This window comes from Lynx rufus, unplaced genomic scaffold (assembly GCF_022079265.1).
Source record: "Lynx rufus isolate CCGP_SWC_20201006 ecotype Redwood Valley unplaced genomic scaffold, mLynRuf1.p SCAF_2, whole genome shotgun sequence".
Lineage (NCBI taxonomy): Eukaryota > Metazoa > Chordata > Mammalia > Carnivora > Felidae > Lynx > Lynx rufus.
Genome location: NW_025814834.1, coordinates 193488779 through 193514226, shown reverse-complemented (window position 1 = coordinate 193514226; position 25448 = coordinate 193488779). Strand labels below are relative to the sequence as shown.

At 49.4% G+C, this 25448-nt stretch overlaps 2 protein-coding genes across 3 annotated transcripts; one reads left to right on the top strand and one right to left on the bottom strand.

The window, feature by feature from the left end:
• Positions 1-220: 220 nt before the first annotated feature.
• Positions 221-6681, bottom strand: CUNH1orf109 (chromosome unknown C1orf109 homolog). 2 transcript variants are annotated; one of them, XM_047085185.1, is made up of 5 exons: positions 6413-6681; positions 5944-6218; positions 3912-4091; positions 1791-1909; positions 221-1631 (listed from the first exon to the last, which is right to left on the bottom strand). In XM_047085185.1, the coding sequence occupies exons 2-5, from the start codon at positions 6216-6218 to the stop codon at positions 1594-1596; spliced, it is 612 nt and encodes a 203-aa protein (XP_046941141.1). In that variant the 5' UTR covers positions 6413-6681; the 3' UTR covers positions 221-1593. The 2 variants fall into 2 exon arrangements, with proteins under 2 accessions (XP_046941141.1, XP_046941140.1); XM_047085184.1 differs by having other exon boundaries at positions 221-1909.
• Positions 6682-6867: 186 nt separating this feature from the next.
• Positions 6868-21809, top strand: CDCA8 (cell division cycle associated 8). The gene is made up of 11 exons (XM_047085734.1): positions 6868-6970; positions 7130-7252; positions 7385-7513; positions 10015-10055; positions 12999-13071; positions 15043-15125; positions 16480-16544; positions 17119-17214; positions 18338-18464; positions 19234-19320; positions 20453-21809. Exons 2-11 carry the CDS (start codon positions 7156-7158, stop codon positions 20495-20497), a joined length of 843 nt encoding a protein of 280 aa, XP_046941690.1. The 5' UTR covers positions 6868-6970; positions 7130-7155; the 3' UTR covers positions 20498-21809.
• Positions 21810-25448: the final 3639 nt, after the last annotated feature.

Genomic DNA, 25448 nt, shown 5'->3' with positions numbered 1-25448 from the left:
AAAAAAATAAAAAGTTTATTTAACAGTATATACCAATGATGCCACATTTGTGGGTTTTTTTTTAATTTGTGGATATGGACACAGAAAGAGCCATATATCAAAATATCTCTGATGGAGTTTGTGTTTCATACTTTTCTACCTTTAAAATTTTTCCTACAATTTTCCTCTGATTTTTTAAAAAGCATATAGATCACTTTTGTAGTAAAAAAAAAAAGTCATCTTCATTTTAAAAATATCTACACTCTTTATTAAGCCTCTCTACATCCAGTGACCCAGATTTTCCCACAGCCTAGGAAGCTGACAGGTCTGGAAGTACCCAACCATTTCACAGATGAAGGCACTGGGCTTCAGAAATAACGCTGATGGCCTGATTCTGGGCGCTCTTCTCCCACCGTGCAGCTACTCCAAGATCAGAGGGATGTGGAAAATCAGGTGCCAGCTTTGGTCAGAAAAAAACCCCCATCATTTTAGCAGTCTTACTATGCCCAGTTACTTAACTCTCAGACAGGGAACAGAGGAACACCATCGAAGACAAAGCACTGAGAATGATTCACGCTGCGCCACCTCCCCCTGGTGGCGGACTCCGGAAACTGAATGACGACGAGGAGCTAAAGCAGCTGGACAATGATAGACGACTCTGACTTACGAGTTTTCAAACTTTACGATGGTGCAAAAGCAATACGTGTCCACTGGAAACCGTACTTCAGATTTTGAATTTGGATCTTTTCTCGGACTGGCAATACGCGGTCCGATCCTCTCTTGTGACACCGGGTGACAGCAGCAAGCCCCAGCTTACGGTCAGCCCCAAGTTCACAAGGGTACACAACTTATACAGCCACTCCGTGCCCATACCACCCTTCTGTTTTGCAATCAATTACACGAGATATTCAACACTTTATGGTACAACAGGCTTGGTATTCAATGATTTTACCCAACTGTAGGCTAATGTGAGTGTTCAGGGCACATTTAAGGCAGGCTAGGCTGAGCTATGACATTTGGTAGGGTAGGTGTATTAAATGCATTTTTGACTCACGATATTTTCAACTTACATGATGACATTATCAAGATGTAACACCATTATAGGTCGAGGAAGATCTGCACTGTCTTCCATCAATATCACCCTTATTTCTTTAAATCATCAAGAAGAATCATCTTGCGTCAGGGAATCAGGCACTGATACAAATACACGTAACAGGGCCGGGTGTCAACCAAGCTCAGAGCTTTGGATGATGCTCAGAGGGATGCCACGCTCTCCCCCGTCCTTTCCTTCCCTACCACATCTGTGGCTGTGGCTCCTGCCCCCAGTGTTCTCTTGCACTGCCTTTCCTGCATTCTCTCTGCCTCCATCATCCATTCCCGAGCCTAGAAAAGGGCAAGGGGTGTCCACGTACTTTCAACCATGACAGAGCAGAGGGAGGCCGCAACATTAGAAACATCTAACACAACCCTCCCAAGGGCTACTCCTCCGGCCCCAGGCACTAATCTTTCAAGTATGTTAGGTTACAATACTGACATTTCTTTAGAAATACCAGAATGCACCAGTATCAGCCTTCAACCGTGTCTCACTAGTATGCTGATAAACACACCACTTCCTTACTCTTCCAAGAAGAAGGAAACATTCAATAGGGTATCTGGAATAGGAAGAGAGAAAAACTGTGGCATATCACCTCTCCAGGGAACGTAAAACATCAGATTTATAAAAAATATGGAGGCACTGCAAGGGCATCTCTGTAAGACAGAGAGACACAGAGAAAGAAAGCAGACATGAAGGCATAAATGAAAACCAGTACCTTGTACAAGGGTTTGGTGTTCATCTTCTGAAATCCGGTCCCAGGCCTTGGGCAAAGCTTGGATATTGGCCAAGTCTCCCCACTGGATGGAGGACAGGAGGCACTTTCTCTTCAGGTAACTTCCGGGAAGTTAAGGACTGCTCAAAAAGACAACGAAATATGCTGAAGGGAAAAATACCCTGGGGAGAGCTACGAGAAGCTAGAAGGGTAAGGGGTAGCTCTCTCGCACTCACCTATGTCACACATCTTTGCTGAGCACCTCTTCACTCACAGTGCTACAGGGCCAGAGGGATGAAACATCACCCCAACAATCTAGGATCTCACCACGCTGAGCAGAAAAACCAGAAAGTAGAAAGGGAGAATCTCAGGGACACAAAAAAGGAAACTCTGTGGCGGTTCAGAAGTTGAGTGACGAGTCCCTCCCATTTGGAGGGCCTCAGGAAGATTCCATCTGGCAAGAAAAGCATAAGGTGCAGAAGTGAGGAAGCATGGAATGGTTTCAGGGCCGAGTAAATCCTCCAATCTGGCCGGCTGGAACACGCACAGCAGTCAGAAAGGTGGCCGAGAAGGCAGGCTGAGCCAGAACACAAAGAGCACCGAAGACCCACATGGGGATTCTGGAAGCTGTCGAAAACTCCTCTATAAGCAACAGGCAGAACAAAGATGTCTTCAGGCTACCGTTGAGGTCCCTAGCCGGAGCCGGCTTAGAGGGAAAGAAGGCAGAGACAGAGAAACCTGTCAAGAGGCTGCACAGATCAAGGGGCCTCACGAGAGGCAAGAGACTATGGAAGAGGCAGTGCAGATAGAGAAGAAAAATACAAGAAGCGCCAAGGAAACGGATTCAAAACACCTGACAGGCGGCCGTGTGGACGTTGGGAGAAGAGTACCTGGCACATAGCGCTCAGTAACACTGGCTGCGGCTACTGCTCCCCCGCCTAGGCTGTCCCACTGCCTCCACAGCTGCCACCGCCACAGCTGCCACCAATGCAGTGAAAAAGGAAAGAGAGAGGGAGAGGGGGAAGGGGCTGCTGGAGTTCCCACACAATGATCACACAGGGTTGATCCTACACCTGGAGGGAAAGGGGACTGAGTGTGGCGGCGGGACCGAGGAGCTTGTGCTCCCAGGAGCGACCCGGCTGTAGGCAGCTGCGGGAAGCTGAACATCAAGGCTAGAAATGAGAATGAAGGGCGGATTGGGGAGTTACTCAAATGAAGGCAGAAACTGAAGCTAGAGCGGAGATGCGTGATTCAGGCAAGACTTATGAGAGGGGCGCCTGAGTGGCTCAGTCAGTGAAGCGGCTGACTTCGGCTCAGGTCGTGAACTCATGGTTCAGGAGTTCGAGCCCCGCATTGGGCTCTGTGCTGACAGCAAGGAGCCTGGGGCCTCCTTTCGGGTTCTGTGTCTCCCTCTCTCTCTGCCCCTCCCCTGCTCACACTCCGTCTCTCAAAAATAAATAAACATTAGAAAAAAAAAAAAAAAAAAGAATTGAGAGAAAAGGGCCAGAACTCCAATGAACTGGTGGTATTCCTGCAGCTCCCCTGGCTTCACACCACCCCAAGTCTTTCCTCCGAACTCAGCCAGGTGATACTGTGAGAAAACACAGGCTGATTATGTTATCCTTCTTCTCAAAACCTTCTAACAGCTTTCCACCTCACTCTGAGCAAAAGCCAAAATCCTTTCAAAGACCTCCAGGGCCTTATGAGGTCCAGCCCCATCTCTCTGACCGTGTCTCCTGTTAGGCTCCCCGTCCTCATCCGCTCTAGCCTTGCTGGCTTCCGCACTATTTCATGAACGTGTCAGGCATGCTCTCCCCCACAGGGCCTTTGCACTTGCGGTTTCCTCTACCTGGGACACGCTTTCCCCAAATATCACATGGCTCTCTCCTTCGCTCTCGTTAGGTCTTTTCTCAAATGCCACTAACCCAGTGAGCCCTCTCCTGCCCACCCTATTTCAAGTCAGGACTCAATGCTCATCCCTCACTTGCCCTGCTTTATTCTTCTCTAAGTTCAGAGATCAAAGAGAACTGACTGACCCATACTATGTAGTGGTATAATCTCACGAAAACTCAAAGACTTCCTGAAGCAGCTCTGGACGCTGCCTGAAACATGTGCAAAGGATACGAATTTCGATAATGTCTCTCAATATCTTGCAACCATTCCAACATGTCAGCCACCGAAGGGCTCACAACCGAAGCCTGGAGGACACCATCCATGCCAATCGTGTCTGCATGCTGCTCATAGGTCTGAAGCACTCGCTCCACGTGGCTGCTGACGGTGTCACGCACCTTGAGGAGGGCGGTTCTGGGGGAAAAGAAGTCTCGTATTAGGCAATATCATGAGAAAGGCCTAAGGCAGGGTTCTTCAACCTCAGCACACTCACATTTTGGCCTGGATGGTTCTTTGTGGTGGGGAGGTTGCCCTGTGTATTTTAGGACGTCGGGCAGCATCTTTGGCCTGCACCCACTAGATGACAGTAGCAAACCATGCCCCCACCCTCCCCGAGCTATGACGATCAGTAATGTCTCCAGGTATTGCCAAATGTCCCAATGGGAAAAATTGCTCCGGAGGCACAGACTACTGTGGATCCTCGGAAAGTTACTTATTCTCAATCACATATAAAAATGGTCTGTCTTGCTCACTGCACACCCTAAGTACCTAGAACACGGACACTGGTGCACACAATGACAAACACTTGTTCAATGGATGAATGAGCAGAACGGGTTCTTATGAGGACTAAGTGCAATAACGCATATAAAATGCCCAGTAGGAAAGTGCCCACCTTATGGTAAATATTTTTATCATTCCACTGGTGACTCCAAGGGACCAGCCACCAAGAAGAAGGCTACAACTTCCAAAAGGACAAAGAATTCCCTAACCTAGAACTGGGGCTTTCAAAACGTGTGGCCTTGACTCACAATTAAAAAACAGACTTAGGGGCGCTTGGGTGGCTTAGTCGGTTAAGTGTCCGACTTCAGCTCAGGTCATGAACCATGGGTTCGAGCCCTGTGTCAGGCTCTGTGCTCACACCTCAGAGCCTGGAGCCTGCTTCAGATTCTGTGCCTCCCTCTCCCTCTGCCCCTCACCTGCTTGCTCACTCGCTCTTTCTCTCTCTCAAAAACAAATAAAACATTTAAAAATTAAAAAAAAAATGCCAAAAAAAAAATAGCCTTAAAGTAACAGCCCAATCCTCACAAATATGGTAACAACTGAAATAAAAGTACCTTAGAATATACCACAACATAATTTAATTGACTGATGGTCTATCTCTTCTAATCAACTAAGAAACTAGGTCTGGTTCGTTGCTGTATTCCGAGCACCTTGCACTCGGCATCCCGTAAAGGCTTCATGAATGTATTTTGTACAAATGAATACAAAGAAGGGCCCCATCTTTGACCATTTTCCAAGTAGTCTATGGCACAGACTGTATACACTAGAACCTTCTCTTGCTCTAGTCAAGGAATGGCCTACGTGCCCTGCCTCTTGTCTATCCTCAATACTTAGAACTCTTAGAGGGTCTCCCGTTCGGCATACTAAGAGTTTAGAGATGTGCTATGCTTGGGACAGAGACATCAACGTATAGCAGAACAGAGTGGCAGCGGACCACTCTGGCCTTGGCGTCAGGTAAACTTGAATTAGATCCCAGCTTTACCATTTACGAGTTGTGTGACCACAGGCAATCTGATGGAGCCTCGGTTTCCTCACCAGCAAAATGGGATGAAGTGAGGTTAAGTTAGAGATGCTGAAAAGATTTTATGAGATAATACCAGGGTAAAACCCTTGCCTCTTAGCACCTCTGAAGTTTAAAGTACAATTCCTCACTGCTTTTTACAAAAGAACTGTAGAGGGGGGCTAATAAGCTTTCTCCATGGCTTTTCTCTTCTCCTTTTGTAACTTCTCCCAAGGCCACCACTGCCATGCCTTACGGGGCAATGGAAATGCCATAAAATGACTTTCTGACAAGAGGTCCCATTGTGCAACAAATGGGGCGGAGGGTTGGAAGGAGGGAAAGGTTGAACAGAGGAGGGAAGGTTGGGGCACCTCCAAATATGCTCTCAAGTAAGGGAGAAAACTCTCTTCTGACTGATACTGGCTACTTATTAAAGACCAAGTTTTCCCATTTTTCCGCCAAGAAGGAGCGGCACTGAACTCTTACAGCCTCTCCTCTAACTTGTCCAAGACAGTGTCGCCAGCCCACAGCTGCTTGCGCCTCAGCCGCTCCTTTAAGTCTGGGAAGGCCCGAAGTGGTGGCACGTCCTCAAACCGCAGATTCTGGGCCGCCTGCAGCTGCTCTGCCAGGTTGCTGAGGGACAGCAGGAGGGGCTGGCAGTCGCTTAGCGCACTCTGCCACAGGCCCTGCTGCTCCTCCACCACCGGGAAGCACTGCTTCAGGGCCTCCTGCACCGCAAGCAGAGGTTGGTCTTGGGTCATCTGCCGGGAACAAAAGCAGAAAGAAAAGAAAAGAAAAAAACCAATAACAGCATTAGGGCCGCAAGTGGGCGGGAGAAGTACCGGGTCCAGGAGTGATTCTCGTGTTCAAGTGAGGTTCAGCTAAGCCAGGGTCTCCTTGCGGGGGGCTGTCCATCCCTTCCGACAGGAAGTCCTGGCGCGCGGCGCTGTCTTACCTTCAGAGGGGCTCTCGGAGGCCGGGCCCTCGTCTCCCACCTCCGGAAGGGTGTCCGCTCTACCCGTCGGAGGAGGTGCGTCCGCGGCTAAGGCAGTCTCCGCGGTTTCAGACCGCGGATTCCGCAGGCCGGAGGGCTCTCTCCAAACGCGCGCTTCCCGAGCCAGAATCTTGTCTCCTTTCCTTGAAGCTGCCTTTCCGTAAACCAGCGAGAAAACTGAAAGCTAACACCGTCAAACTTTGAGGACCCGCCAGGGCTGCCCCCAAGCGCCCGCAGTCTCGCTGCGCATGCCCCTGCGAGGCTGCTTAGTCGCGAACCTATGTCGTCACCGCAATGCCTTCTGGGTGTTGTAGTCCTACATGTGGACGGGCGGCCTGGTCGCGGAGCTTCCTTGTGATTGGATGTTGTGGGACCCACCTAAGACGGCGGCTTCTCATTCGTCAGTCTGTGGCAGTTTGAATTTGGTGGCGGCGGTCGCACGTCCGGATAGCCACGGAGCCGCTCCCTCCTCTCAGCTGCAGCGGCGAGGTTTTTCTCAGCCCATATCGCGACCCGCAGGTACGTGCCTCGCGACTCCTTTATGCTCGGGCCTCCAAGGACAGGGCCTCCTACCAGCCCTACCTGTAGGGCGCCCTCCCGCCTTCTCCCGCTCCTCCGCGGCCCCCGTACTTTCCCTCCCTGATCTCGGCCGCTGACCCCCTGTGGCTGCGTCCCCAGCTCCCCGCAGCCTCCACCCGAGCGCCATGGCTCCGGCTAGGAAGGGCGGCAGTCGGGTCGCCAAGACCAACTCGTTACGGAGCCGGAAGCTCGCCTCCTTTCTTAGGGACTTCGACCGTGAAGGTAAGGGGCGGCGCCCGGGTCGTTGCCGCTACCCCGGGGCGATCGCGGGGGCCCGGCGGGCTTGGGGTGCGGGCAGCACGGGTTCCGGGCCGCGTTCGTGACCCGTGTTCTGTCGCCTCTGCCCTCTCGCAGTGCAAATCCGATCCAAGCAAATTCAGTCAGACAGGCAGAACCTCCTCAAGGAGATGGATAACCTGTACAACATCGAGATCCTGAGGCTCCCCAAGGTGCTGCGCGAGATGAACTGGCTCGACTACTTTGGTAAGAGCTGCTGGTTTCCCCCGGCCTCGGCCCGGGGCGCCTCTGTGGTCACCTGAGTGAGGTCTTCCCCGATCGCTTTCGGAAATTGCAGTCCTACCGCTCCCCCCCGCCCTCTTATCTCCCTTCCCTGCTTTATTTTCCTGCGTAGTACTTAATTAACATCGTCAACCCCCGCAGGTAGGCGGACGTCCTTTCTAGGAGACCGGATAGTAAATATTTTAGGCTTTCTGGGCCAGAGGGTTCTCTATGGCAGCTACTCAACGCAAGCTGTTAACAGTTACGAAACAGCTGTAATGAATGGGCATGTATGTGTTCCAGTAAAATGTACTTATGGACACACCAAAATGTGAATTTTGCATGAATTTCACGTGTCACAGAGCACTCTCTTTCCTAAAATATTTTATCCCGTCATCTAAAAATGAATGAATGAGTAACTCGGTTTGTTACCAGAGCTCCGAGGGGAGGATAACCCCAAGCAGTGCGTTCCGTATCTTGTGGAAACTGTCAGTTTAAAAACTGAGCAAATCGGGGCGCCTGGGTGGCTCAGTCAGTTAAGCGTCCGACTTCGGCTCAGGTCATGATCTCGCGGTCCGTGAGTTCGAGCCCCGCGTCGGGCTCTGTGCTGACAGCTCAGAGCCTGGAGCCTGTTTCAGATTCTGTGTCTCCCTCTCTCTCTGACCCTCCCCCGTTCATGCTCTGTCTCTCTCTGTCTCAAAAATAAGTAAACGTTAAAAAATAAATAAATAAAAAATAAAAAAAAACTGAGCAAATCAAATTGGGAAGTGCACGCACTAGAGTTTTTCTGCCCAGAGAAAAATCGCAGCCTGTTCACTCCCTTGTTAAATGTCCAAGGAAATGCAAGAGGTTGTCCTTTCTGCTGGGACACCCTTACTTTTCCTATTATCCTTATTATCACCCATTGTGTAGCCTCCTTCCTGACTAGAAATGCATGTTCTGTTCAAATAGTAGATATTTAATGATCCTTTGGCTTGCCCTTTGTTTGCACATGTCTACAAATATTCACGGAGCATGTCTCTGTCACGATGCTAGGTGCTGAGAATGCTTTGGGAAATAAAACAGACTTTGTCCCTACCCTCAGGAGCTTACAAGTTAGCAGAGGAGGATCATTTTTTAAAATGCACATGTGATTGTATAATTGAAATTACAAAAGAGTAGTGGTCAGTAGGCACATTTAGAGAGGGCTTCCTGTGCCAGACAGGCATTGTACTGAGTGTATTATGTATGTTAACTAATTTTATCTTCATAACAAATGTGTTACTTGTTAATATTGCCTCTGTTTTATAGGTGACAAAATAAAGTGCAGAGATGTTCGTTACTTTGCTCAAGGGCTCATAAACTAGTTAGTAGCAGAGGGTAGTTAAACCCAGGCATTCTGGTTCAAAGCCTGAATCCTTTTCTTTTTTTTCTGTTAAAAAAAATTGGGGTGGGGGGGCACCTGGGTGGCTCAGTCAGTTAAGCGTCTGACTTCGGCTCAGGTCATGATCTCGCGGTTGTGAGTTCGAGCCCTGCGTCGGGCTCTGTGCTGACAGCTGAGAGCCTGGAGCCTTCTTCAGATTCTGTGTCTCCCTCTCTCTCTGCCCCTCCCCTGCTCACGCTCTGTCTCTCAGAAATAAATGTAAAAAAAAAAAAAAATTTTTTTTTTTAAATTTTTTTAATGTTTATTCAGTTTTTTGAGAGAGAGAGCGAGCATGAGCAGGGGAGGGACAGAGAGAGAGAGAAATACAGAATCTGAAGCAGGCTCCAGGCTCTGAGCTGTCAGCACAGCGCATGATGCAGGGTTAAAACTCACGGACCGCGAGATCACGACCTGAGCCGAAGTCCAGACGCTTAACCGACTGAGCCACCCAGGGGCCCCAGGCACCTCCAAAGCTTGAATTCTTAACGGTTCTATAGGACACTATGAAAGTTTCTAGAAGGAGGATTACCTCTACTTTATTCTACATCTAAATCTTGCACAGACCTCTTCCTTCAACATACATTGGCTACGTACTTACTCTATGCCATATTTTTTGCCAGAAACTGTCCTCAAGGAATTCAGTTCAAAGCAGGGTGGACCCTTAAACAGCTCTGAGTAGTTGTTGGGTATGATGAGAATGAGCAACGAGCTCAGCACTTTGCAGCAATCTGTTGTGACAGAAAAATAAACAGAGTTTTGGATTTGAACTGAGTTTTGAAAGATGAATTAGAAATGTGTCAGGCACAGCGGAGTATTTCTGGTAGAAGAAATAGTACCAAGGCAGTGAGTCATAAGAGGCAGAGGCACATTTGGAAAATAAGAACTTTGGGGTGGTGGAACGTGGAATATGTTACGAGGGGGCCAGTCTAACGTGGAGAAAAATTAAAACTGGTTTGTGAATGTCCTTGATGTTGAACCAAGGGCTTTTAATCTGGTCCAGTTTTAGACAGATAACTGGTTATATCAGGGAAGATGGTTTATCATTAAAATCCGATAGTAACTAAATAAAATGTTCTTTTTAAAGCCCTTGGAGGAAACAAACAGGCCCTGGAAGAGGCAGCAACAGTAAGTGTTGTCCTATTTTGGAACTGTGGTTCGTTTTTAAGTTTAATCCAGTCACAACATCCAACCCGTGAGTGCTTACTGTGGAAGAGGTTTCATAGGGGATCTGTTTTGTTTAGGCCAACTGAAAAATTATGGTTATCCAATGTTGAGTCCATAAGGCCCAAATAGTTTCAAGTGCTACAAAAGGAGGCAATTCTATTTTTGGCGGCCCTGCCCTGACCTCTGCAGGCAAAGTAGAAGCCTCAACTCCAAGTTTCTTTAAGCCCCTGGGCCATTACCTAATGACCTGGCTTGCTAGGTGTCAAGGAGACTCCTGCTCAGTAGGACTCGTGTCATACTGTAGAAGCTATGCTCTTATTTGGGACTTTCAGGTTTCCTCACTCCCTCTCGCCTCCTTCATCCCAGCATCACTATCAGGACTGAAGACAGTAAGATGGGGAAGCAAAATAATTTAGATCTTAAATCTGCACTGTTTAGTACAATAGCCACCAGCCACAGGTAGCTATTTTAATCAATTAAAATTAATAAAATTAAGACTTCAGTCCCTCAGACACACTAGTCACATTTCAGATGTTCAGTAGCCACACATGACTAGTGGCTCCGTATTGGTAGCTCAGAAATAGAGCATTTCTATCCTTGCAGAAAGTTCTGTTGTACAGTGTTGGGAACTAGTCCATAAATGGGCTTCACAGAGACCCTGAGCACTCTAAAATCATACATAAACAATGTGTGTATATACATGCGTCGGTAGTATATCTGGGGAGAATATGTTATTACAACCTTTATCAGATTTACAAAGTGAACCCAAAAATCTACATCCTTCTGTGCACTGATCAGAATCCCTTGGATTAGAAAGGACCTGACTATAAAGGGTATATAGTAGCATTGAATAGCAGATCTCCACTGGCCTCAGAAGTTGAAGGTATTTCAGAGCCGGTTATCCAGTCAGGAAAAAGCTAGAGAGTTCGGGGGTGAATATTATAGGAGAGGAGTGGAGATAACTGAAAAAATCAAGAGCTAGTAAAACGTTCTCAGTCCTGTTTTTTCTTTGTGCTATGTTCCCCCCATCTGCACACCCAGATCTAATGTATCAAAAGACTTAACCTCTGAGATGAATTATACTCATTAGCTAATGCATCACCCTCTTTTTAATTAATCAGACATACAGAACTACAAATCAGAGAGCTTGTAATGTTACATGAAATAGCCAGTGTCATCATACCAAGTCAAAAGCAATTGTAGCCTCAGCTAATATGATTTGAAACTCAGGGAAGAAATGATACTTTGGTACAAAAGCTCATAATTATTAGGTATGTGGGGGGGTCTCCTGAGACTATTTCCAGGAAGACCCACAGGGCTCGGCATATAGTCATTCTCATGGCCATGATTTATTATAGTGCGAAGATACAAAGGGAAATCAACAAAGGGAAAAGGTACATGGGCCAAAGTCCGGAAGAAACCAGGCGCAAGCCCTCAAGAGTCCTCTCCCAGTGGAGTCACATGGGACACCTTAATTTAACACATGTCAAATATCTACCAGAAAAGCATATTAGAGACTCCATGCGCAGAGTTTTTATTGGGGGCTGGTCACATAGCCATCTTCTGCCTAGCACGTACCAAAATTCCAGACTTCCAGAAGGAAAGCAGCTATGCAACGTAAGTCATGGTGTTTGTACAAAGCTTAGGCTCAGAGGAGTCATTCTTACCAGGGAATGGTGGGAACCCTGAAATCCAAGTTCTCATGCAAGCCACCAGCCAGCCACGCAAACAGGCCTTCCTATGGGTATCAGTCTTGGGCCTGTTAACTCTTCTGCGTGGTAGGTGATCAGTGGCCTGCCACCACTGATACCTTCATAACATGCCAGTTGTTTCTAGGGATGGCAGATAGTTGGCCACTACTTTCTATTCCATTAGCCATTTCAGACATCACTAATTTCCTACAGTGCTGTTTCTTACTAAGATTGGACAGTCTCAGAATCCTTCTTTCAGCACTCCACAGATTTGCCACCCATCTGGAGATGAAGCCAGCGTCATTCCTAGTCTGTAACAACTCTTCTGATATTTACACGTGCCCTACAAGGAAAGGTATAGGATCATGCCTGCTCGTGGCTGTTTTCAGCCTTATAGGTAGTTACCACTGGGAACACTTAATTAGAATGACGGTGACTTTTTGAAGGGTTCAGGAGTACAACAGAAAACCTTATCAACCCTCTAGATTTTAAAAAATCAAGAGAGAGAGAAGTCTAATACAGCACCGAGTTAGAGAACGTGAATCATCAGGATCTTGTATTGTTTGCCAGTGGGACGTAATCAAGTGCGACGTCTTTGAAACATGATTTGGCATAATATCAAGGCTGAACATTTGTGTACCCACAACCCTCCAGTGCCCTATCCCTGAGGGTACAGCCAAGAGAAAATTTGAACATGTGCATCAGACACACGTAGAATATAGTTCAGAGTAGCAGTGCTGGTAATAGCAAAAGACTGTTGACAAGAGATTGGACAAATTCATTCTGGTAGAGTCACACAGTGGGCTATTACATGGCCGTGAAAACTAACTACAACTACAAACAGTGGTCAAAAATGAGACCAAGTAAAATATTATTTCAGCACATGTACATTTGTAAAAACTTACACGCGCTTTCTTTTAAGTAAATGAAAGGATAGTGGTTACCTCTGGGGAATGACAGGAAACTGGTCACCTCTGAGGGGAGACAAGGATGTAGAACAGGGCAGAATACAGAGCTGGAAGCAAGGTACCAGCAATGTGTTAGGTCTTAGGTGGTACAGTGCATTTATGGGAATTCACCATATCTGTTATAACTAGTATGTAACAATCTTTGTATGTATCAAATAATATGTTTTTTTAATTGTTTCGAGTCTTAAAATGCTCCTCGTAGTTGATGGAATATGCCTGGTGTTTTCTGGCTGTGTTTGTCACAGGCTGACCTGGATATCACAGAAATAAACAAACTAACAGCAGAAGCTATTCAGACACCCTTGAAATCTGCCAAAAGTGAGTACTTTTCAAAACCCTTTGTTGAACTGAGAGAGTGGAGGCTCGGGTGGTTGGCTGGTTGCTCAGAGAGGCCTCGGGGGTAAAGCCTCTTCCCTCTAATGCCCAGTCTTCCGTCTTATAAATCCGATAACATGATTTTGGCTGCCGCATTGAGTTGATTGTATGCAGGACTGATAGGAGCAGACTCCCAGTGATGTGGGAGTGACAGTGAGAGTGGAAGGAGCGGGAAAGCTGCGTGGGGACCTTGGCCGCCTGCTGGCTCCCCCAGTTAAACAGGTTGGCGGGACTGAGAGGCCTTACGGGACAAGGTAAGGCCAGCCAAGGAGCTCCCGTGTGACCAGAAAGGTTAAGAGAATTGCAGAAGGACCGGTGTCCCATTGCATCATCCCACATTCCTGGATTCAGGGACCTGCTTCATGAAATCATCTCACACACACCTGGAGAGAGGCTGTCCTGGAGGGACAGCAGGTTGTGGTTAGTGAACATGGACTCAGGACACATTGGGCTCTGTCATGGATTTTAAGTCACTGTCATTAAGCTTTCATAGCTCAGTGCATCCAAATCTTGTGAGGATAGGCCTGACCCATGGCCTGGATTTGGGGCTGCCCACCAGTGCACTTTCCCTGCTGGGTAGGGTCAGAAACACCGTCCAGTTCTTAGTCCATCTTGCTTTCCATCTTGGCCTTGTAGGGTGTGGGGGGCAGGAGATTTTCACTTCACCGTTGTCACATTCCCGTGCTGCCTTGGTGAGATTATGACATAATCGGACTGGGGTATTCCTAGAGTTCCTCACCTGCACATTTACAATCTGTTAGGTCACTCTGGGTTATCTCTACACTTAGGTAATACTAGTTTCTCTTCTGAGTTCCACCAGTTTTGCTTATGTGGTTGGGGAGGGGAGGGGGTCTTTTGATTTCACCCCTGGGAGCCAAACACATCAGGACCAATGTCATCCAACAGTAAAGATTTTTTTTTTGTGCTCCCTTGACCATTGGACTTTGACTACATTGTGCTGCTTCCAAAAAAAAAAAAAAAAAAAAAAAAAAAGATAAATATATTGTTTAATGTGTCAGAAAATAAAAAGCTGTCTAGTCTCATCCCCTGCCCCTCATGATTAGATGTGTGAATTTTCTCTGTGGAATCCCTGCTCAAGATTGTCTGGCTCGTGGTTGTACATATTTAGCAGTGACACTACTATCACTAAGCAGCTGCAATGCTTAGAAAGTTTTTTCTAATCTATGTAAATAATATTTGATTGTAATAAACAATACTTCTGACATGGGTCCAGTACTGTCCAAAAGGCTTTTACATTGATTCATTCCACAGACACTTAGTAAACACAGGCACAATTCTAGAGTTTGGGGGTACAGGGAGTAACAAAGACCCTCCTCTTGTGGAGCACATTCCAGGTCTCATAATACCCCTAGGAAGTGGCTATTCCCTTTTGTAGATGAGGAAACTGAGGCTCCACACTAAAAGCCCCATGACTTGGTTAGTGCTAAGACCAGGCCTCAAGCTCAAGTCTGGCTGACCCCAGCATCTGTGCTCTTACCAGAATGCTGGGCATCATGTGGGCTTTTTTAACCAGCCTGGTGAGTTTCCTCTGTCTAAACCTTCTTTTTAAAAAAAAGTCATCTTGTATATTCAAAGTCTTTTTCTTAATTACAACCTCAGATTGCGTAAGTTTCATTTCCTATAAGAAACATGAATACATGATAGGATGCTTGGGTGGCTCAGTCGGTTAAGTGTCTGACTTGAGCTCAGGTCATGATCTCACGGTTGGTGAGTTCGAGTTCTGCACTGGGCTCTGTGCTGACAGCTCAGAGCCTGCAGCCTTTCTCGGACTCTGTGTCTCCCTCTCTCTGCCTCTCTTTCTCAAAAATAAACATTAAAAAAAAAAAAAAACCATGAAAACATTAAAGTTTATTCCTATGAGAAATATCACTTTGTTAAAACTGTTTCTTATAGCACGAAAGATAATAAAAGTGGATGAAATGATAGTAGAAGAGGAAGAAGAAGAAAATAAAAATAAGAATCTTCAAACTGCAAGAGTAAGTAGGCACTCAGGTTTGAGGCTGGGAGAGGACAGGAGACAAACACATAATATCCTATTGCCCCACCCCCACCTGCCAGAGTTCAGTTTAGTAGAGAAGATCCCACTTAAATGGCTAAAAACAAAAGCAATCATAGATGTGTGTATAAGGTACATAGAACATAGAAGAGGAAGCTATCAAAGCTATTACCTCGCTGGTTAGGATACACCAGGCCTTTAAAGGTGAGGGAGATTTCACTAGCTGGAAAAGAAAGGGAAGGGAAATCCACAAGGAGATAGGAAAATTCCATTTAAGGAACAAGAAGCAGTTTGGGATGGCAAGGATGTAAGCTGTGAGGGTGATCTGCATAGAGTAGGGCCAGACAACGAATGGCCTTGTGTACCAGGCTTGGAAGTTTCCATCCCACCAGGTTGGTCATTTCAGATTGGTATTTCAGAACAATATGCAGGTTAATTGGGAGAGGGGAAAAACTGGAGACAAGGAACCCAGTTGGGAGGCCATTGTAATTCTTAAATGGAGACACCGAGCCTATAAAAAGAGAAGGACGGTTTTGACATAATGTTTTAAAAGGGAGAATGAGCTTGGTGGAGGAAGGGAGGAAGCAGGGATGATCAAATGGTTTCTAGCTCAGGCAGCCATCATAGGTGGAAGGTGGGACATGGGAGGAAGAGCGGTGAAGGGGAGCAGCCACTGTCCCAGTTTTTGTTCCACACTTATCCGAGATTTCAGCCTGGCGCTCAGGGAGCAGTAGGAGGTTGTGAGACCCACTGTCTCCCATTGTGGCTGTTAGTGAGGTTGTGCAGGGAAGGCGTGGAGAGGGGGCTGAGGATGGGCACTTGGAGGGATGCTAGAAAGAGGACCTCATGAGGTAGCCTGCACAGGGACAGCCAGAGAAATGGGGAAGGTGGGGTGGAGGACAGGGATGGACAGAATTGTCAGAAGGTAAGGAGTGATCCTTGTCAGGTGCCCCTGAGGACTTGGGAGGGGTGAGGACTGCCGAGTTCCTTAGATTGGGCACCTGGGACCGCCTGAGTGACCTTCACAGCAGCACTTAATGGCAGAGTGACAGGGAGGTGAGGGGATGGAGAGGGGGCAAGCCAGGCCAAGTCAGTTCAAAAGAGATTTCCCTTTAATCTTGGTCAAAACCCTCTGCTTTGAAGACCCAGGCCTTAGTTGGTCAGTTTTGTTCTGTATTACCTAAGGCAACTTGATTCTGGGAGCAGACCTCATATTCAGTGTTAGTTTCCTTTTCCAGAGCTGGTTCCCCCTCCCCTACTTTTCTTACCCCTCCCTTACCTTTGCCCCTTTGGGGGCTTTTTATAATCACAGTTTCATTTGATTGTGAATCCAGGTCAAAAGGTGTCCTCCGTCCAAGAAGAGAACCCAGTCCGTACAAGGAAAAGGCAAAAGCAAAAGGTAATGGGTTTTCCAAACTTCATTGTGTGTTTTGGTTTTACTGGGGAGACCCACTCAGCGTGGCAGAAATCAGGGGTGAAAGGGCTCTCGTGGCCTGTGCTCCAGTGGAACTTGAGTCTCCAAGCTGGAGGGGCTTCTAGAAATGAACTGACCCAGCACATTTCTCCAGTTCCGCCCATGTTCTCTGTCCTCCCCCACTTTTTTGGTTCGTTTGTTTTCATGCCTCCAGCCGCCGAGCTCCAGCCAAGAGGCCTACCGGGGGCTGAGAGGGTGCCTCCTTCCTCTTGTCCCGTTAGCCTGAGAAGTCGGATTCTGGAAGCTGGCCGCTCGGCTTCAGAGCGCTGGCTCCGCCCTAGTTGGCTGTGTGATCTCGGCCAAGTTGTGCGACTCAGTGTGCTGGAGTCTGCATCCGTACGCAAGGATAACAGCCGTGTTTCCCGGGTTGTTGGGGAGCTTCACGAATGAGCATGTGTGAGGTGCTCGGGACAGTACCCGACATGATCGGGGCCTTCTGCGTGTGACCTGCCACGCTGCTGCTGTCACTGCGCACCTCATGGCCACTTCTTACCTGCAGGTCCAGCCACTGTAACACTGTCACCCCAGCTGGGGGCCGGTTGGAGTTGTCTATGGTGAAACCAACTCCAGGCTTGACACCCAAGTTTGACTCAAGGTGAGTGATGGGAGCGGTGCCTGCGTCTGGGTGGGAGCCCACCAGTTAACATCAGCCAGCAAAGAAGGGTGTGCGAGAAAACACTCGACTCCTCGGCCTGGCAAAGCGCTCTTGGAGGAGGGCAGCCGTCTCGGCTTCCAAGTGTTTGCCCCTCCCCTGGGTGCAGGTTAGCTGATTTCAGCGACAGAATGACTCTGACAAGAGGGAGGAGGACATTCTGCCTCTGATGACTAGGAAGCCTCTGGTGATTCTTGGTCTTTTCTGATTCTGACCAGGAAACGTAGTTTTTAAAACTGGGTAGGTACTCTCCTATACCCTTGGTAAGAGTGACAGTGGACACCACGTCACATCGGGAGACCAACGTAACCCAGGCTCTAAGCCAGTGTCTTCCAGCGGGCCGGTCAACTGGACAGGAAGTGCCGTCTCACCATTAAAGTGGATGTGCGTGTGCCGATGTGACAGCTTCGTGATCACGGGCGTCTCCAAGCACGTTGCAGAACAGCGTGTCCTAGACGATCCCATTTGTTTTTATATACATAGAACGTTTCTAGAAGACATAAGGAATTGAGAGTAGGGATCTCTGGGGTGAGGAGAGGGAGGAAGCCTTCTACTTTTAATTCCCACTCTTGAACTGGTTTTCACATGAGCATATAGCAGAGGACATGTAGAGAAAAACAGGTAGCAGAATTTTAACTGTCTCGAGAAGGTTAGGTTGGGAATTAATATGATGTAGTCTCTGGATCCTCCTTTTTTGACCCCGGAAAACTCTTCTTGATGGAAGCACTTAGCCACTCTTGGAAATGCATTAACCATAGTTTATTTCTGGCTTTGTGGCTGGATGGATGACTGGCATCCATACAGAGCTTTGGACCTGAGATTTCCGTGGGTAAGAACTGACTTTGGCTAGATGTATGTTTGATAATTGCAGCCTCCCTTCTCCAGCTGTGTTTAGTCATTACTGTTTAAAAAGACATTTTTTTCCCCTAAATTTAGAACTCGCCTTCTTAGAAATGTGGGATTTGAAAACTACAGCTTGAGGCCAGATGGGGGCTGCAAGGGTTCACAGCGCCTCATGTCATTCAATCTGCCAAGCCATCTTGACGGGGATCTTCCCACTTTGTAGGGTCTTCAAGACCCCGGGCCTGCGCACTCCAGCAGCCAGAGAGCGGATCTACAATATCTCCATGAATGGCAGCCCTCTTGCCGACAGCAAAGAGATTTTCCTCACGGTGCCGGTGGGCGGTGGAGAGGTGAGTGTCTCCGAGGGATGCCGGGCCACCACGCTGCTCGCTCAGCCCTTCTGTCCTGGGCCCATCACCCACTTCTCACCCCCACAGTCCGTGGGGTGGCATGGATCCCGATCTCCACATCTCTGCAGGACTCAGAACCCAGTTTTCTCGCCCAGGTTAGAGGCCCAGGCTGGGATCCTTGCCCGGCTCCGTGTTCCTATTTGTTCCTCAGCTAACATTTGCCCAGCTGCCTTGTGGCAGGCCCAAGGTGTAGAAGACACGATCCCCGCTCTCGAGAAGCTGTTCAGTAGTCAAGATAGGTTCACCGTCAAGAACAGGATTATGTGATGTGTGCAACACGGGAGGTTATTAAAGGGAACGCAGAGGAAGGCACCGTTGGGGTATGTGCTTAGTCTAGAAAGGGGACCAGGAGCTGTGTCTTCCACTCTGTAGAACTCTGAGGGGTTCTGAAGCAGGGTGATACCCGTTTCTCTGGGTTGAATAGAGGAAGTTGCTGACCTCGGCTCCTCGGAGGGAAGGAAGGTGTATCTCAGATGTGTCTGCAGGGCATTTCTAAGCTAAAGTACATGCCCTTTATTCCCCGGGTGGTCCAGCCAAGGTCCAGTGATAAGCACTGATGTCACTGACGCCTCAAGGCACTCCTTGCCACTCCCCCCACCCCCCACCAAGTGTGGAGTATCACGGGCACCCCTGGGGCACACTAAGGCACTGGGTGGAGGGCCCTGCCCTAGGGGACATGGAGGTTGAACCCATTTTGCCCTCCACACAGAGCATGCGATTATTGGCCAGTGACTTGCAGAGGATGGACATCGCACAGCTGGACCCAGAGGCCTTGGGAAACATTAAGAAACTCTCCGTGAGTCTCGTAACCCTCCGCGCACAAGATGCCGCCAACGGCGTTCTTAGTTTAGCCGTACTTGGGACTGTCTTTTGGGGGCTGGGCTTCATCTTTAGCACCGTGTTGTCCTCTTTCCCCCAGGGGATTTTTACCGTAATCCTACTTCCCTAGCTGCAATTCTGTCCCTAAATTGAGGTTGACCTCAGTCCACCCCAGAGTGCCTGCCACAAAAGTTCTACAACAGAATCAAAATTCTACGTCATTCAGGCAGTTGGTGTCAGTGTGTGAGGGCAGATTGACTGCCGGAACAGAAACCTCCTAGAGGGAGGGAGGGGCTTGTTCCAAGGGGTCCCACGGAGTCCAAGAAAACGCCGAACAGCCAGGCCTCCGGAGCAGTGGGACCCTCCTTGACAGGAGTTTATGGAGGTGCACCTGTTCCTGGAGCGTCTCTGTCTTTGAGGCCCACGCACCCATTTCTCTGACATTTCCTCATTCCTCCCTTGGCAGATCATCTTCTCCACAGGGCTCTCGGTTCCGGGCTGTGTCCTCCTTCAGTACTGGCTTGCGTGTGGCTTCAGGCAGCCGCAACTCTGACTTCACTAATGCCCGGCACTGACTGTCCGGCTTCTGGCCTCCGCTTACGTTCTCGGAAGGGCGTTGAATTGGCTCAGCCTTGGTCAGATGGGCCTCCGTGGTCCAGTCAGCATGGTCACCGGTGGTGGATGGGAGCACTTGGTGCGAACATGGCTGCCTAGGCGCCCCCCTACTGGGGGGGGTCTGTGAAGGGTACCTCCAGGGAGGGGGGCAAGGGCGGAGCTGCTTTCCCAGCCCGGTCCTGTGGAACGAGGGCCCCGGGCTGGGATCCCACACGTACCCAGCTACCCGAACCTAGTTACAGCCGTCCCCTAGCTGTGCCTGCAGCACTACTGTCTCATCTGAGGTCTTGTTTTACTGCTTCGTTCAGATGAGGAATGGAGGTCCAGGACAGGTAATTCATTAGTTCGTGATATGAGTAGAGAACGGAGGGCTGAGATTCACTCAGACCTGCTGACCCCAAGTCCAGTGCCACCCGAGGAGACTCTGAAGTGGCCAACAGGCAAGCGTGGCCGGTGCCGTGTTCGCTCAACGACCCGCCTCCTTTCCTTTGTAGAGCCGCCTTGCCCAGATCTGCAACAGCATACGGACTCACAAATGAGGCTGCTGTCTCAAGAAGCCAAACTTGACAGGATGGACCTTCAACGGGCACTTCTGGGACCCTGAAGAGACTTCTTCCCTTCAGGCTTATTGTTTGTTGGAGCGTGAAGTTCCAGAGCAGGGAGTGGTGTTCCTCTGGGAGAATTTGGGAAGCGGGGGAGACGCGCTGCTCCCCCCATCGGTTAGATAAAGCTTTGCTCTTCACACCTCCCAACCCAACTGCCTCCCGCATCCGTGCAGTCGAAACTTCCTGTCATTCTCCTGGCAGAATTCTCCTTCCTGCTCTGAGCTGCCACCTTCTGCCTCCTGTAACCCAGCATCCTCTCTGCCCCGCCCCTATCCCAGTGGAGGTGGCGTGAGAGCAGCTCATGTTCCCAGGAAGACCGCCTGCTCCCCCTCGTTGGAGAACCCTCTGTTCGAGGCTGGGAATTTTAAGCTCAGGGAAGCGTGAGCTCTGGGCCATGGGAGGACAGATCCGGAAAGCTGGGAGGAACTGTACAGATGGGAACAGGACAGCAGGATGGGATGTATCCTGGCAGTAACCACAGCAGAGCACATCTCACCCCGGCCCCCATCCCTGCTTTCTCCTGTGGTGGATACTAAATGGGCCTTCAGGATCTTCTACCCGCTGTGCCCAGTAGGCTTTTCCAAGCCGACTTGTGGAACAGTGTTTTGTATTTATCCCTTTACCGAAGACCAAAAATTGGTTTGGAGGCAGCTTCCGTGTCTGGCTTCTCTACCTCCCTAGTTGGTAGGAATTTGGCTAAGACAGTTCTAGGGCTTAGCTTAGTCTAGGGTTTTTATGGGACCGGCTGCAGAGGAACCGTCTCCAAGCTCTCTCTAGTCCAGTTGTCCCTGCCAGGTTCACAGACTTTGCAGGGACTGCTTCCTCTTACGGGGTTCATTGGGGGGCAGGTGTAACTTGCCTGGTGGCCTCACTCCCCATGTTTAGCCTGTCCTCCGGGCATTGACTAGTTAATCAGAGTCAGCACCAAGATCCCTGTGCTCCAGCCAGCACCTCCGCCCCAAAGAATCATGAGATGTGGTCCAAAACTAGGGGAGCCAAGAGTTCCCTCCCCGGGCTCGAGGGCACTGGGATCTCACGTGTGGCTCTGTGTTCTACCTGGTGTTACTTTGCTGCGTGGCCCTCCTAGCGATCCAGTCCTGTTGCAGCTGTATTCCTTTTAAGCTGTTTTATTCTCCCTTTCCCGAGACTGTGCATATTGTGTTCCTGAGCAATGGCATCCCTAAGCTGTTCTAATTCGAGCTACTGAAAGTTACCTGTTTTCAATAAATTGTGGGTTTGTTTTTAATCAGTATTCAGCCTGCCTGTCATCTCCAAGCTGTGCTGTCTGGACTAGAGACTGTTTGGGAGCTGAAGCTATCAAGTGGGGGTCCTCGAACAGCTGCTTTCCTCAGAAGCTGCGGAAACCCATCCTTAAGGCACAATCTGACGTCTGAAGAAGGGGCCCTGACCCCAGCATCCAGGGCATAGCTGACCCACCCCGAGCAGGTTTCCCCCAACACCTTTGTTCCATGAGCAAGAAATTGACATCCGGGAGGACAGAATCCAGGGTATCTGTAGTTTGCCAGTAGTGTCAGAGCTCGTTGGCCAGGAACAAAGCAGGGGCGCGGGTAATGAATGCAGCGATCGTGTTTCTCGCTTCCCAGAATCCGTAGGCTCTGGCAGATCTGCCTTCCTAAAATTCTTTCTACACTGAAAATGACCAACACGGAACTAGTGGCAGAAGAGAAAAACGGGTCATTAGCCCCACTCACCTAGCACTGACAGTGACTGATGGGGGAAGGATCCCGTGGTCAGTGACAGCATTTGGAATAAAGGCTACTCGTTTCAAGTAGTTCAGTCACCAAACCTGAGGCTTCTGCCTTTCCCTTCATCTGCTGTGGTGTCAAGAGCCTGACATCAAGGAAACACTTAGGACCTGACGTGCCCTACCCAGAGCCACCCTCTCCGTTTTATTCCGCTTGCACCACTGCCTAAAAGAACCCAGCTGTAGGAAATGTGTAGTATGCAGCAGGTGCCTAATAGGTGCCCATCCTGTGCGGTGAAGATGGAGCAGTCGTTCATTCCACAGAAGGGCGGACTTGGAGGGTCATGAGTTCCCCCATCCCAGGATTTAAAGCACGGTCTGATGTATCACAGGGCTGGGATGTTGCAAAGGAAATTTAAATTGAAAAAAAAAATTTAAATCCTACTGCCAGTCCGCAAACCAGGGTTCACAGACACAATTTCATTGGATTTTGTTTTTTCAAGTTAGTTACTAACAATTTAAAAATGGTGAGATTTCACAAAAATGATTGCTAGCCTCCAAAAAATAAGATCTGGCAACACGGCCAGCTGGAGCTGAGAGCAGCTTTCCTTAGAGAATCCTCTCCATTCAAAGCAACCCCGGCCAGATTACTGCCCTTTGTTACAGACCTCGCCCCGGTAGTTGACTCAGTCCCCGCCGCTGTGGGTATCAAGCAGATGCAAGCGGAGCTGCTCTGGGTCCTCCCCTTCACCAGGGCACTGAGGCAGCTGCCAAGAGCCCTAGAGATCCAGTAGGCACTAGGTTCATTCTTTGCCCCGCAGGCCTCCTGATCTTTCCAGAAGCCCTATTTTGGGGCTTCCTATTGAAAGAATTCCAAACTTACCACCTCATATGAAGAGCTAGTTCTTGGGGTATGAATGGGTAGGACATCACCTAAGCAACTGTTATTCGTGGTATCAGACACACTTTTTAGCTCAAAGGAACTAATGGGTTTGCCTGCAATGGAGAACAAAGGTACGTCTTAGCACCTACACGTGTACGAGCTCCGCTGAGTGTTTTCCTTTCTAATTTTACACATTGACAGTTATTGACCCACACCTCAAGTTCAGGATGACACACGTGCTGAAGGTTTTAACGGTAGATCATTCATGAGACTTCAGAAACGGGAGGTGCCGGGAGAGACTTCATTAGAACTGGGGCCCACATCGGGCTCTCCACTTAATGGGAGCCTGGAATCCAATTTGGCAAAAAGGTACCTCCTCCCTTTACAAGATGAGGCATTCCCCCGGCCTTCTCTCTCCCCCACGTGCATTGCCTCACCTACTGAACAAGTCCCTTAGCCCCTCGCCCGCTCCCTGAGAGCTGTCACCTGCACTGCCTGCCTCTACACTTGCCATCATCTAGCATTTTCTGACAGATGATGCACATGGTGGAGGACGTAACCCATCCTTGGCACCGGGGTGCCAGGAAGACCCCCAGCTCCCCATCTGCAAATTTTCAGTGCCCACAATCACACGCCGCGTGCCACGATATGCTGAGAGCCATCGGGGTGGAAACGGGACACACCAAGGATACACCCCTTCAGAGGGTCACATGTCAACCGTCCTCACCATGCCCCGGCTGACTGTCAAGGACGAGTGTGGCGGGGAAGGGAGCGGATGGGGCCAGATGCAGCCTATCTGGGAAGGGGTGTGATGTAAGGTGTCTGCAACGGGGAAACAAATTTTGGGTTTCTGGTTTTTCTCAACTTCCACGAGCAGTCTCAGTCAAAACATATTCCTTGGAGCGAGGCTCGAGATACCCATCATCTGCCCACAAGATGCAGGTCAGCATCGAGGTCATCCGTGAACTGAAAGTTTCTGGCTCTTCTCTGCTGCCCAAGACCCCAGGGGGCCCAGCTACTAAAATGGGCCCGGGAGGCACCCTGAGGAGACTAGCAAGGTTTTGCCTAGATACTGGCAGATGCTGGAGGGCTAGATGGTAAGGGTACCAAGAGATTTGAAGAGAGGGCGTCATACAGTAAGGAGTTGTACTTGCGTCCTGAGCGGTGGGAAGGGGGCAATGGGATCCGCTAACCCAGTCGTGGTTAACACGGTTAATACTAGGTTAATATGGACGGTGAACATGCTACACGGTTTCCCCTGGGCCCTCCTGCACCTCCCTGGGGACTGGGTCAGGTGGAAGGTCCCTAGACTCCCACAACACCTAGGATTTATCCCTAATGCTGTGTCTTTCGTGCTTTTTACTTAACCGACCCCCAACCTCCCCCCGCCCCTCCATTAGGCAGCGAGGTCTTCACATCCTCATGTCTGCGACAGGGTAGGTGCTGGGTTCGCTGAATGACCAAACAGCTTGTGAAACCACAGCAGCAGCCTTGCTGCCCAGAGATGCTCCTTACTGCCCATATACTATACATCTACCCGTTGCCTTACACCTTCCTAAGAATGACATTTTGTGGGCACTTGCTGTGCGCCAGGCGCTGTGCTCAGTGTTGGTGGGGGTCCTCCACTCCTTGTCTCCACGCCTCTTACTGAGGCAGACCGCCAGCAGAGCAGCACTCCCGCCGTCCCCAACCTACCCTCGGGGAGAAGTGACTTACCCAGTGGGATAACCAGCTTGAATCGGTGCCACCTGGCTTGTCCCGCAGGTCTGCGTGCTCACGAGCCGGGGGCACGCTGGTCTGCTCCCCGTCCTGCAGGAAGTTGGGTCGGGCAAAGGTGCCCGTGCAGAGGAGGCTTGTGGCTGCCTGGCTCAGCCCGGGACTAGGAGGGTCTAATTCAGGGAAAGGCCCTTGGCCCCGATACACCACCACTCATTTATCGAAGACGTACATTTTACACATTTTAACATCTCTGAAGTTGGGATGCATCTTCCAAGCAGATGGCATGATACAGTTGAATTGGCTGTGATGTTGCTTAGTGGTACATCTCACACTCAATGGCATCTTTGATTCGAAGGAACATGGTGAGCAACAGTCTCCAGTCAGCCTTATCAAGAAGCTGGTATCTTGCTGTCCGTCTGTCCCAGTGACTAGTGCTCAACTGGTTTTGAGCACAGGAAGGGAGGAAAGGGGTGTCACGTATTGCCATCCCTGCCACCCCAGCCCCGGCCCTGAGCACTTCCCGTGGCCTGACGAAGCAGATAAAGAAGACACCTTCTCCATGCTGGGACCATGGACAT

Bases quoted from the DNA above. Each gene is read 5' to 3' on its own strand.
- CUNH1orf109 (XM_047085184.1), bottom strand. From the start codon at position 6,218: ATGACCCAAGACCAACCTCTGCTTGCGGTGCAGGAGGCCCTGAAGCAG. The intron at 4,092-5,943 runs GTAAGAGTTCAG...CTTTTCCCCCAG, and splicing joins GACAAGTTAGAGGAGAGGCT to AACCGCCCTCCTCAAGGTGC. The intron at 1,910-3,911 runs GTATCCTTTGCA...ACTTCCCGGAAG, and splicing joins GAGAGACATTATCGAAATTC to TTACCTGAAGAGAAAGTGCC.
- CDCA8 (XM_047085734.1), top strand. From the start codon at position 7,156: ATGGCTCCGGCTAGGAAGGGCGGCAGTCGGGTCGCCAAGACCAACTCG. The intron at 7,253-7,384 runs GTAAGGGGCGGC...GCCCTCTCGCAG, and splicing joins TAGGGACTTCGACCGTGAAG to TGCAAATCCGATCCAAGCAA. The intron at 19,321-20,452 runs GTGAGTCTCGTA...TTTCCTTTGTAG, and splicing joins GAAACATTAAGAAACTCTCC to AGCCGCCTTGCCCAGATCTG.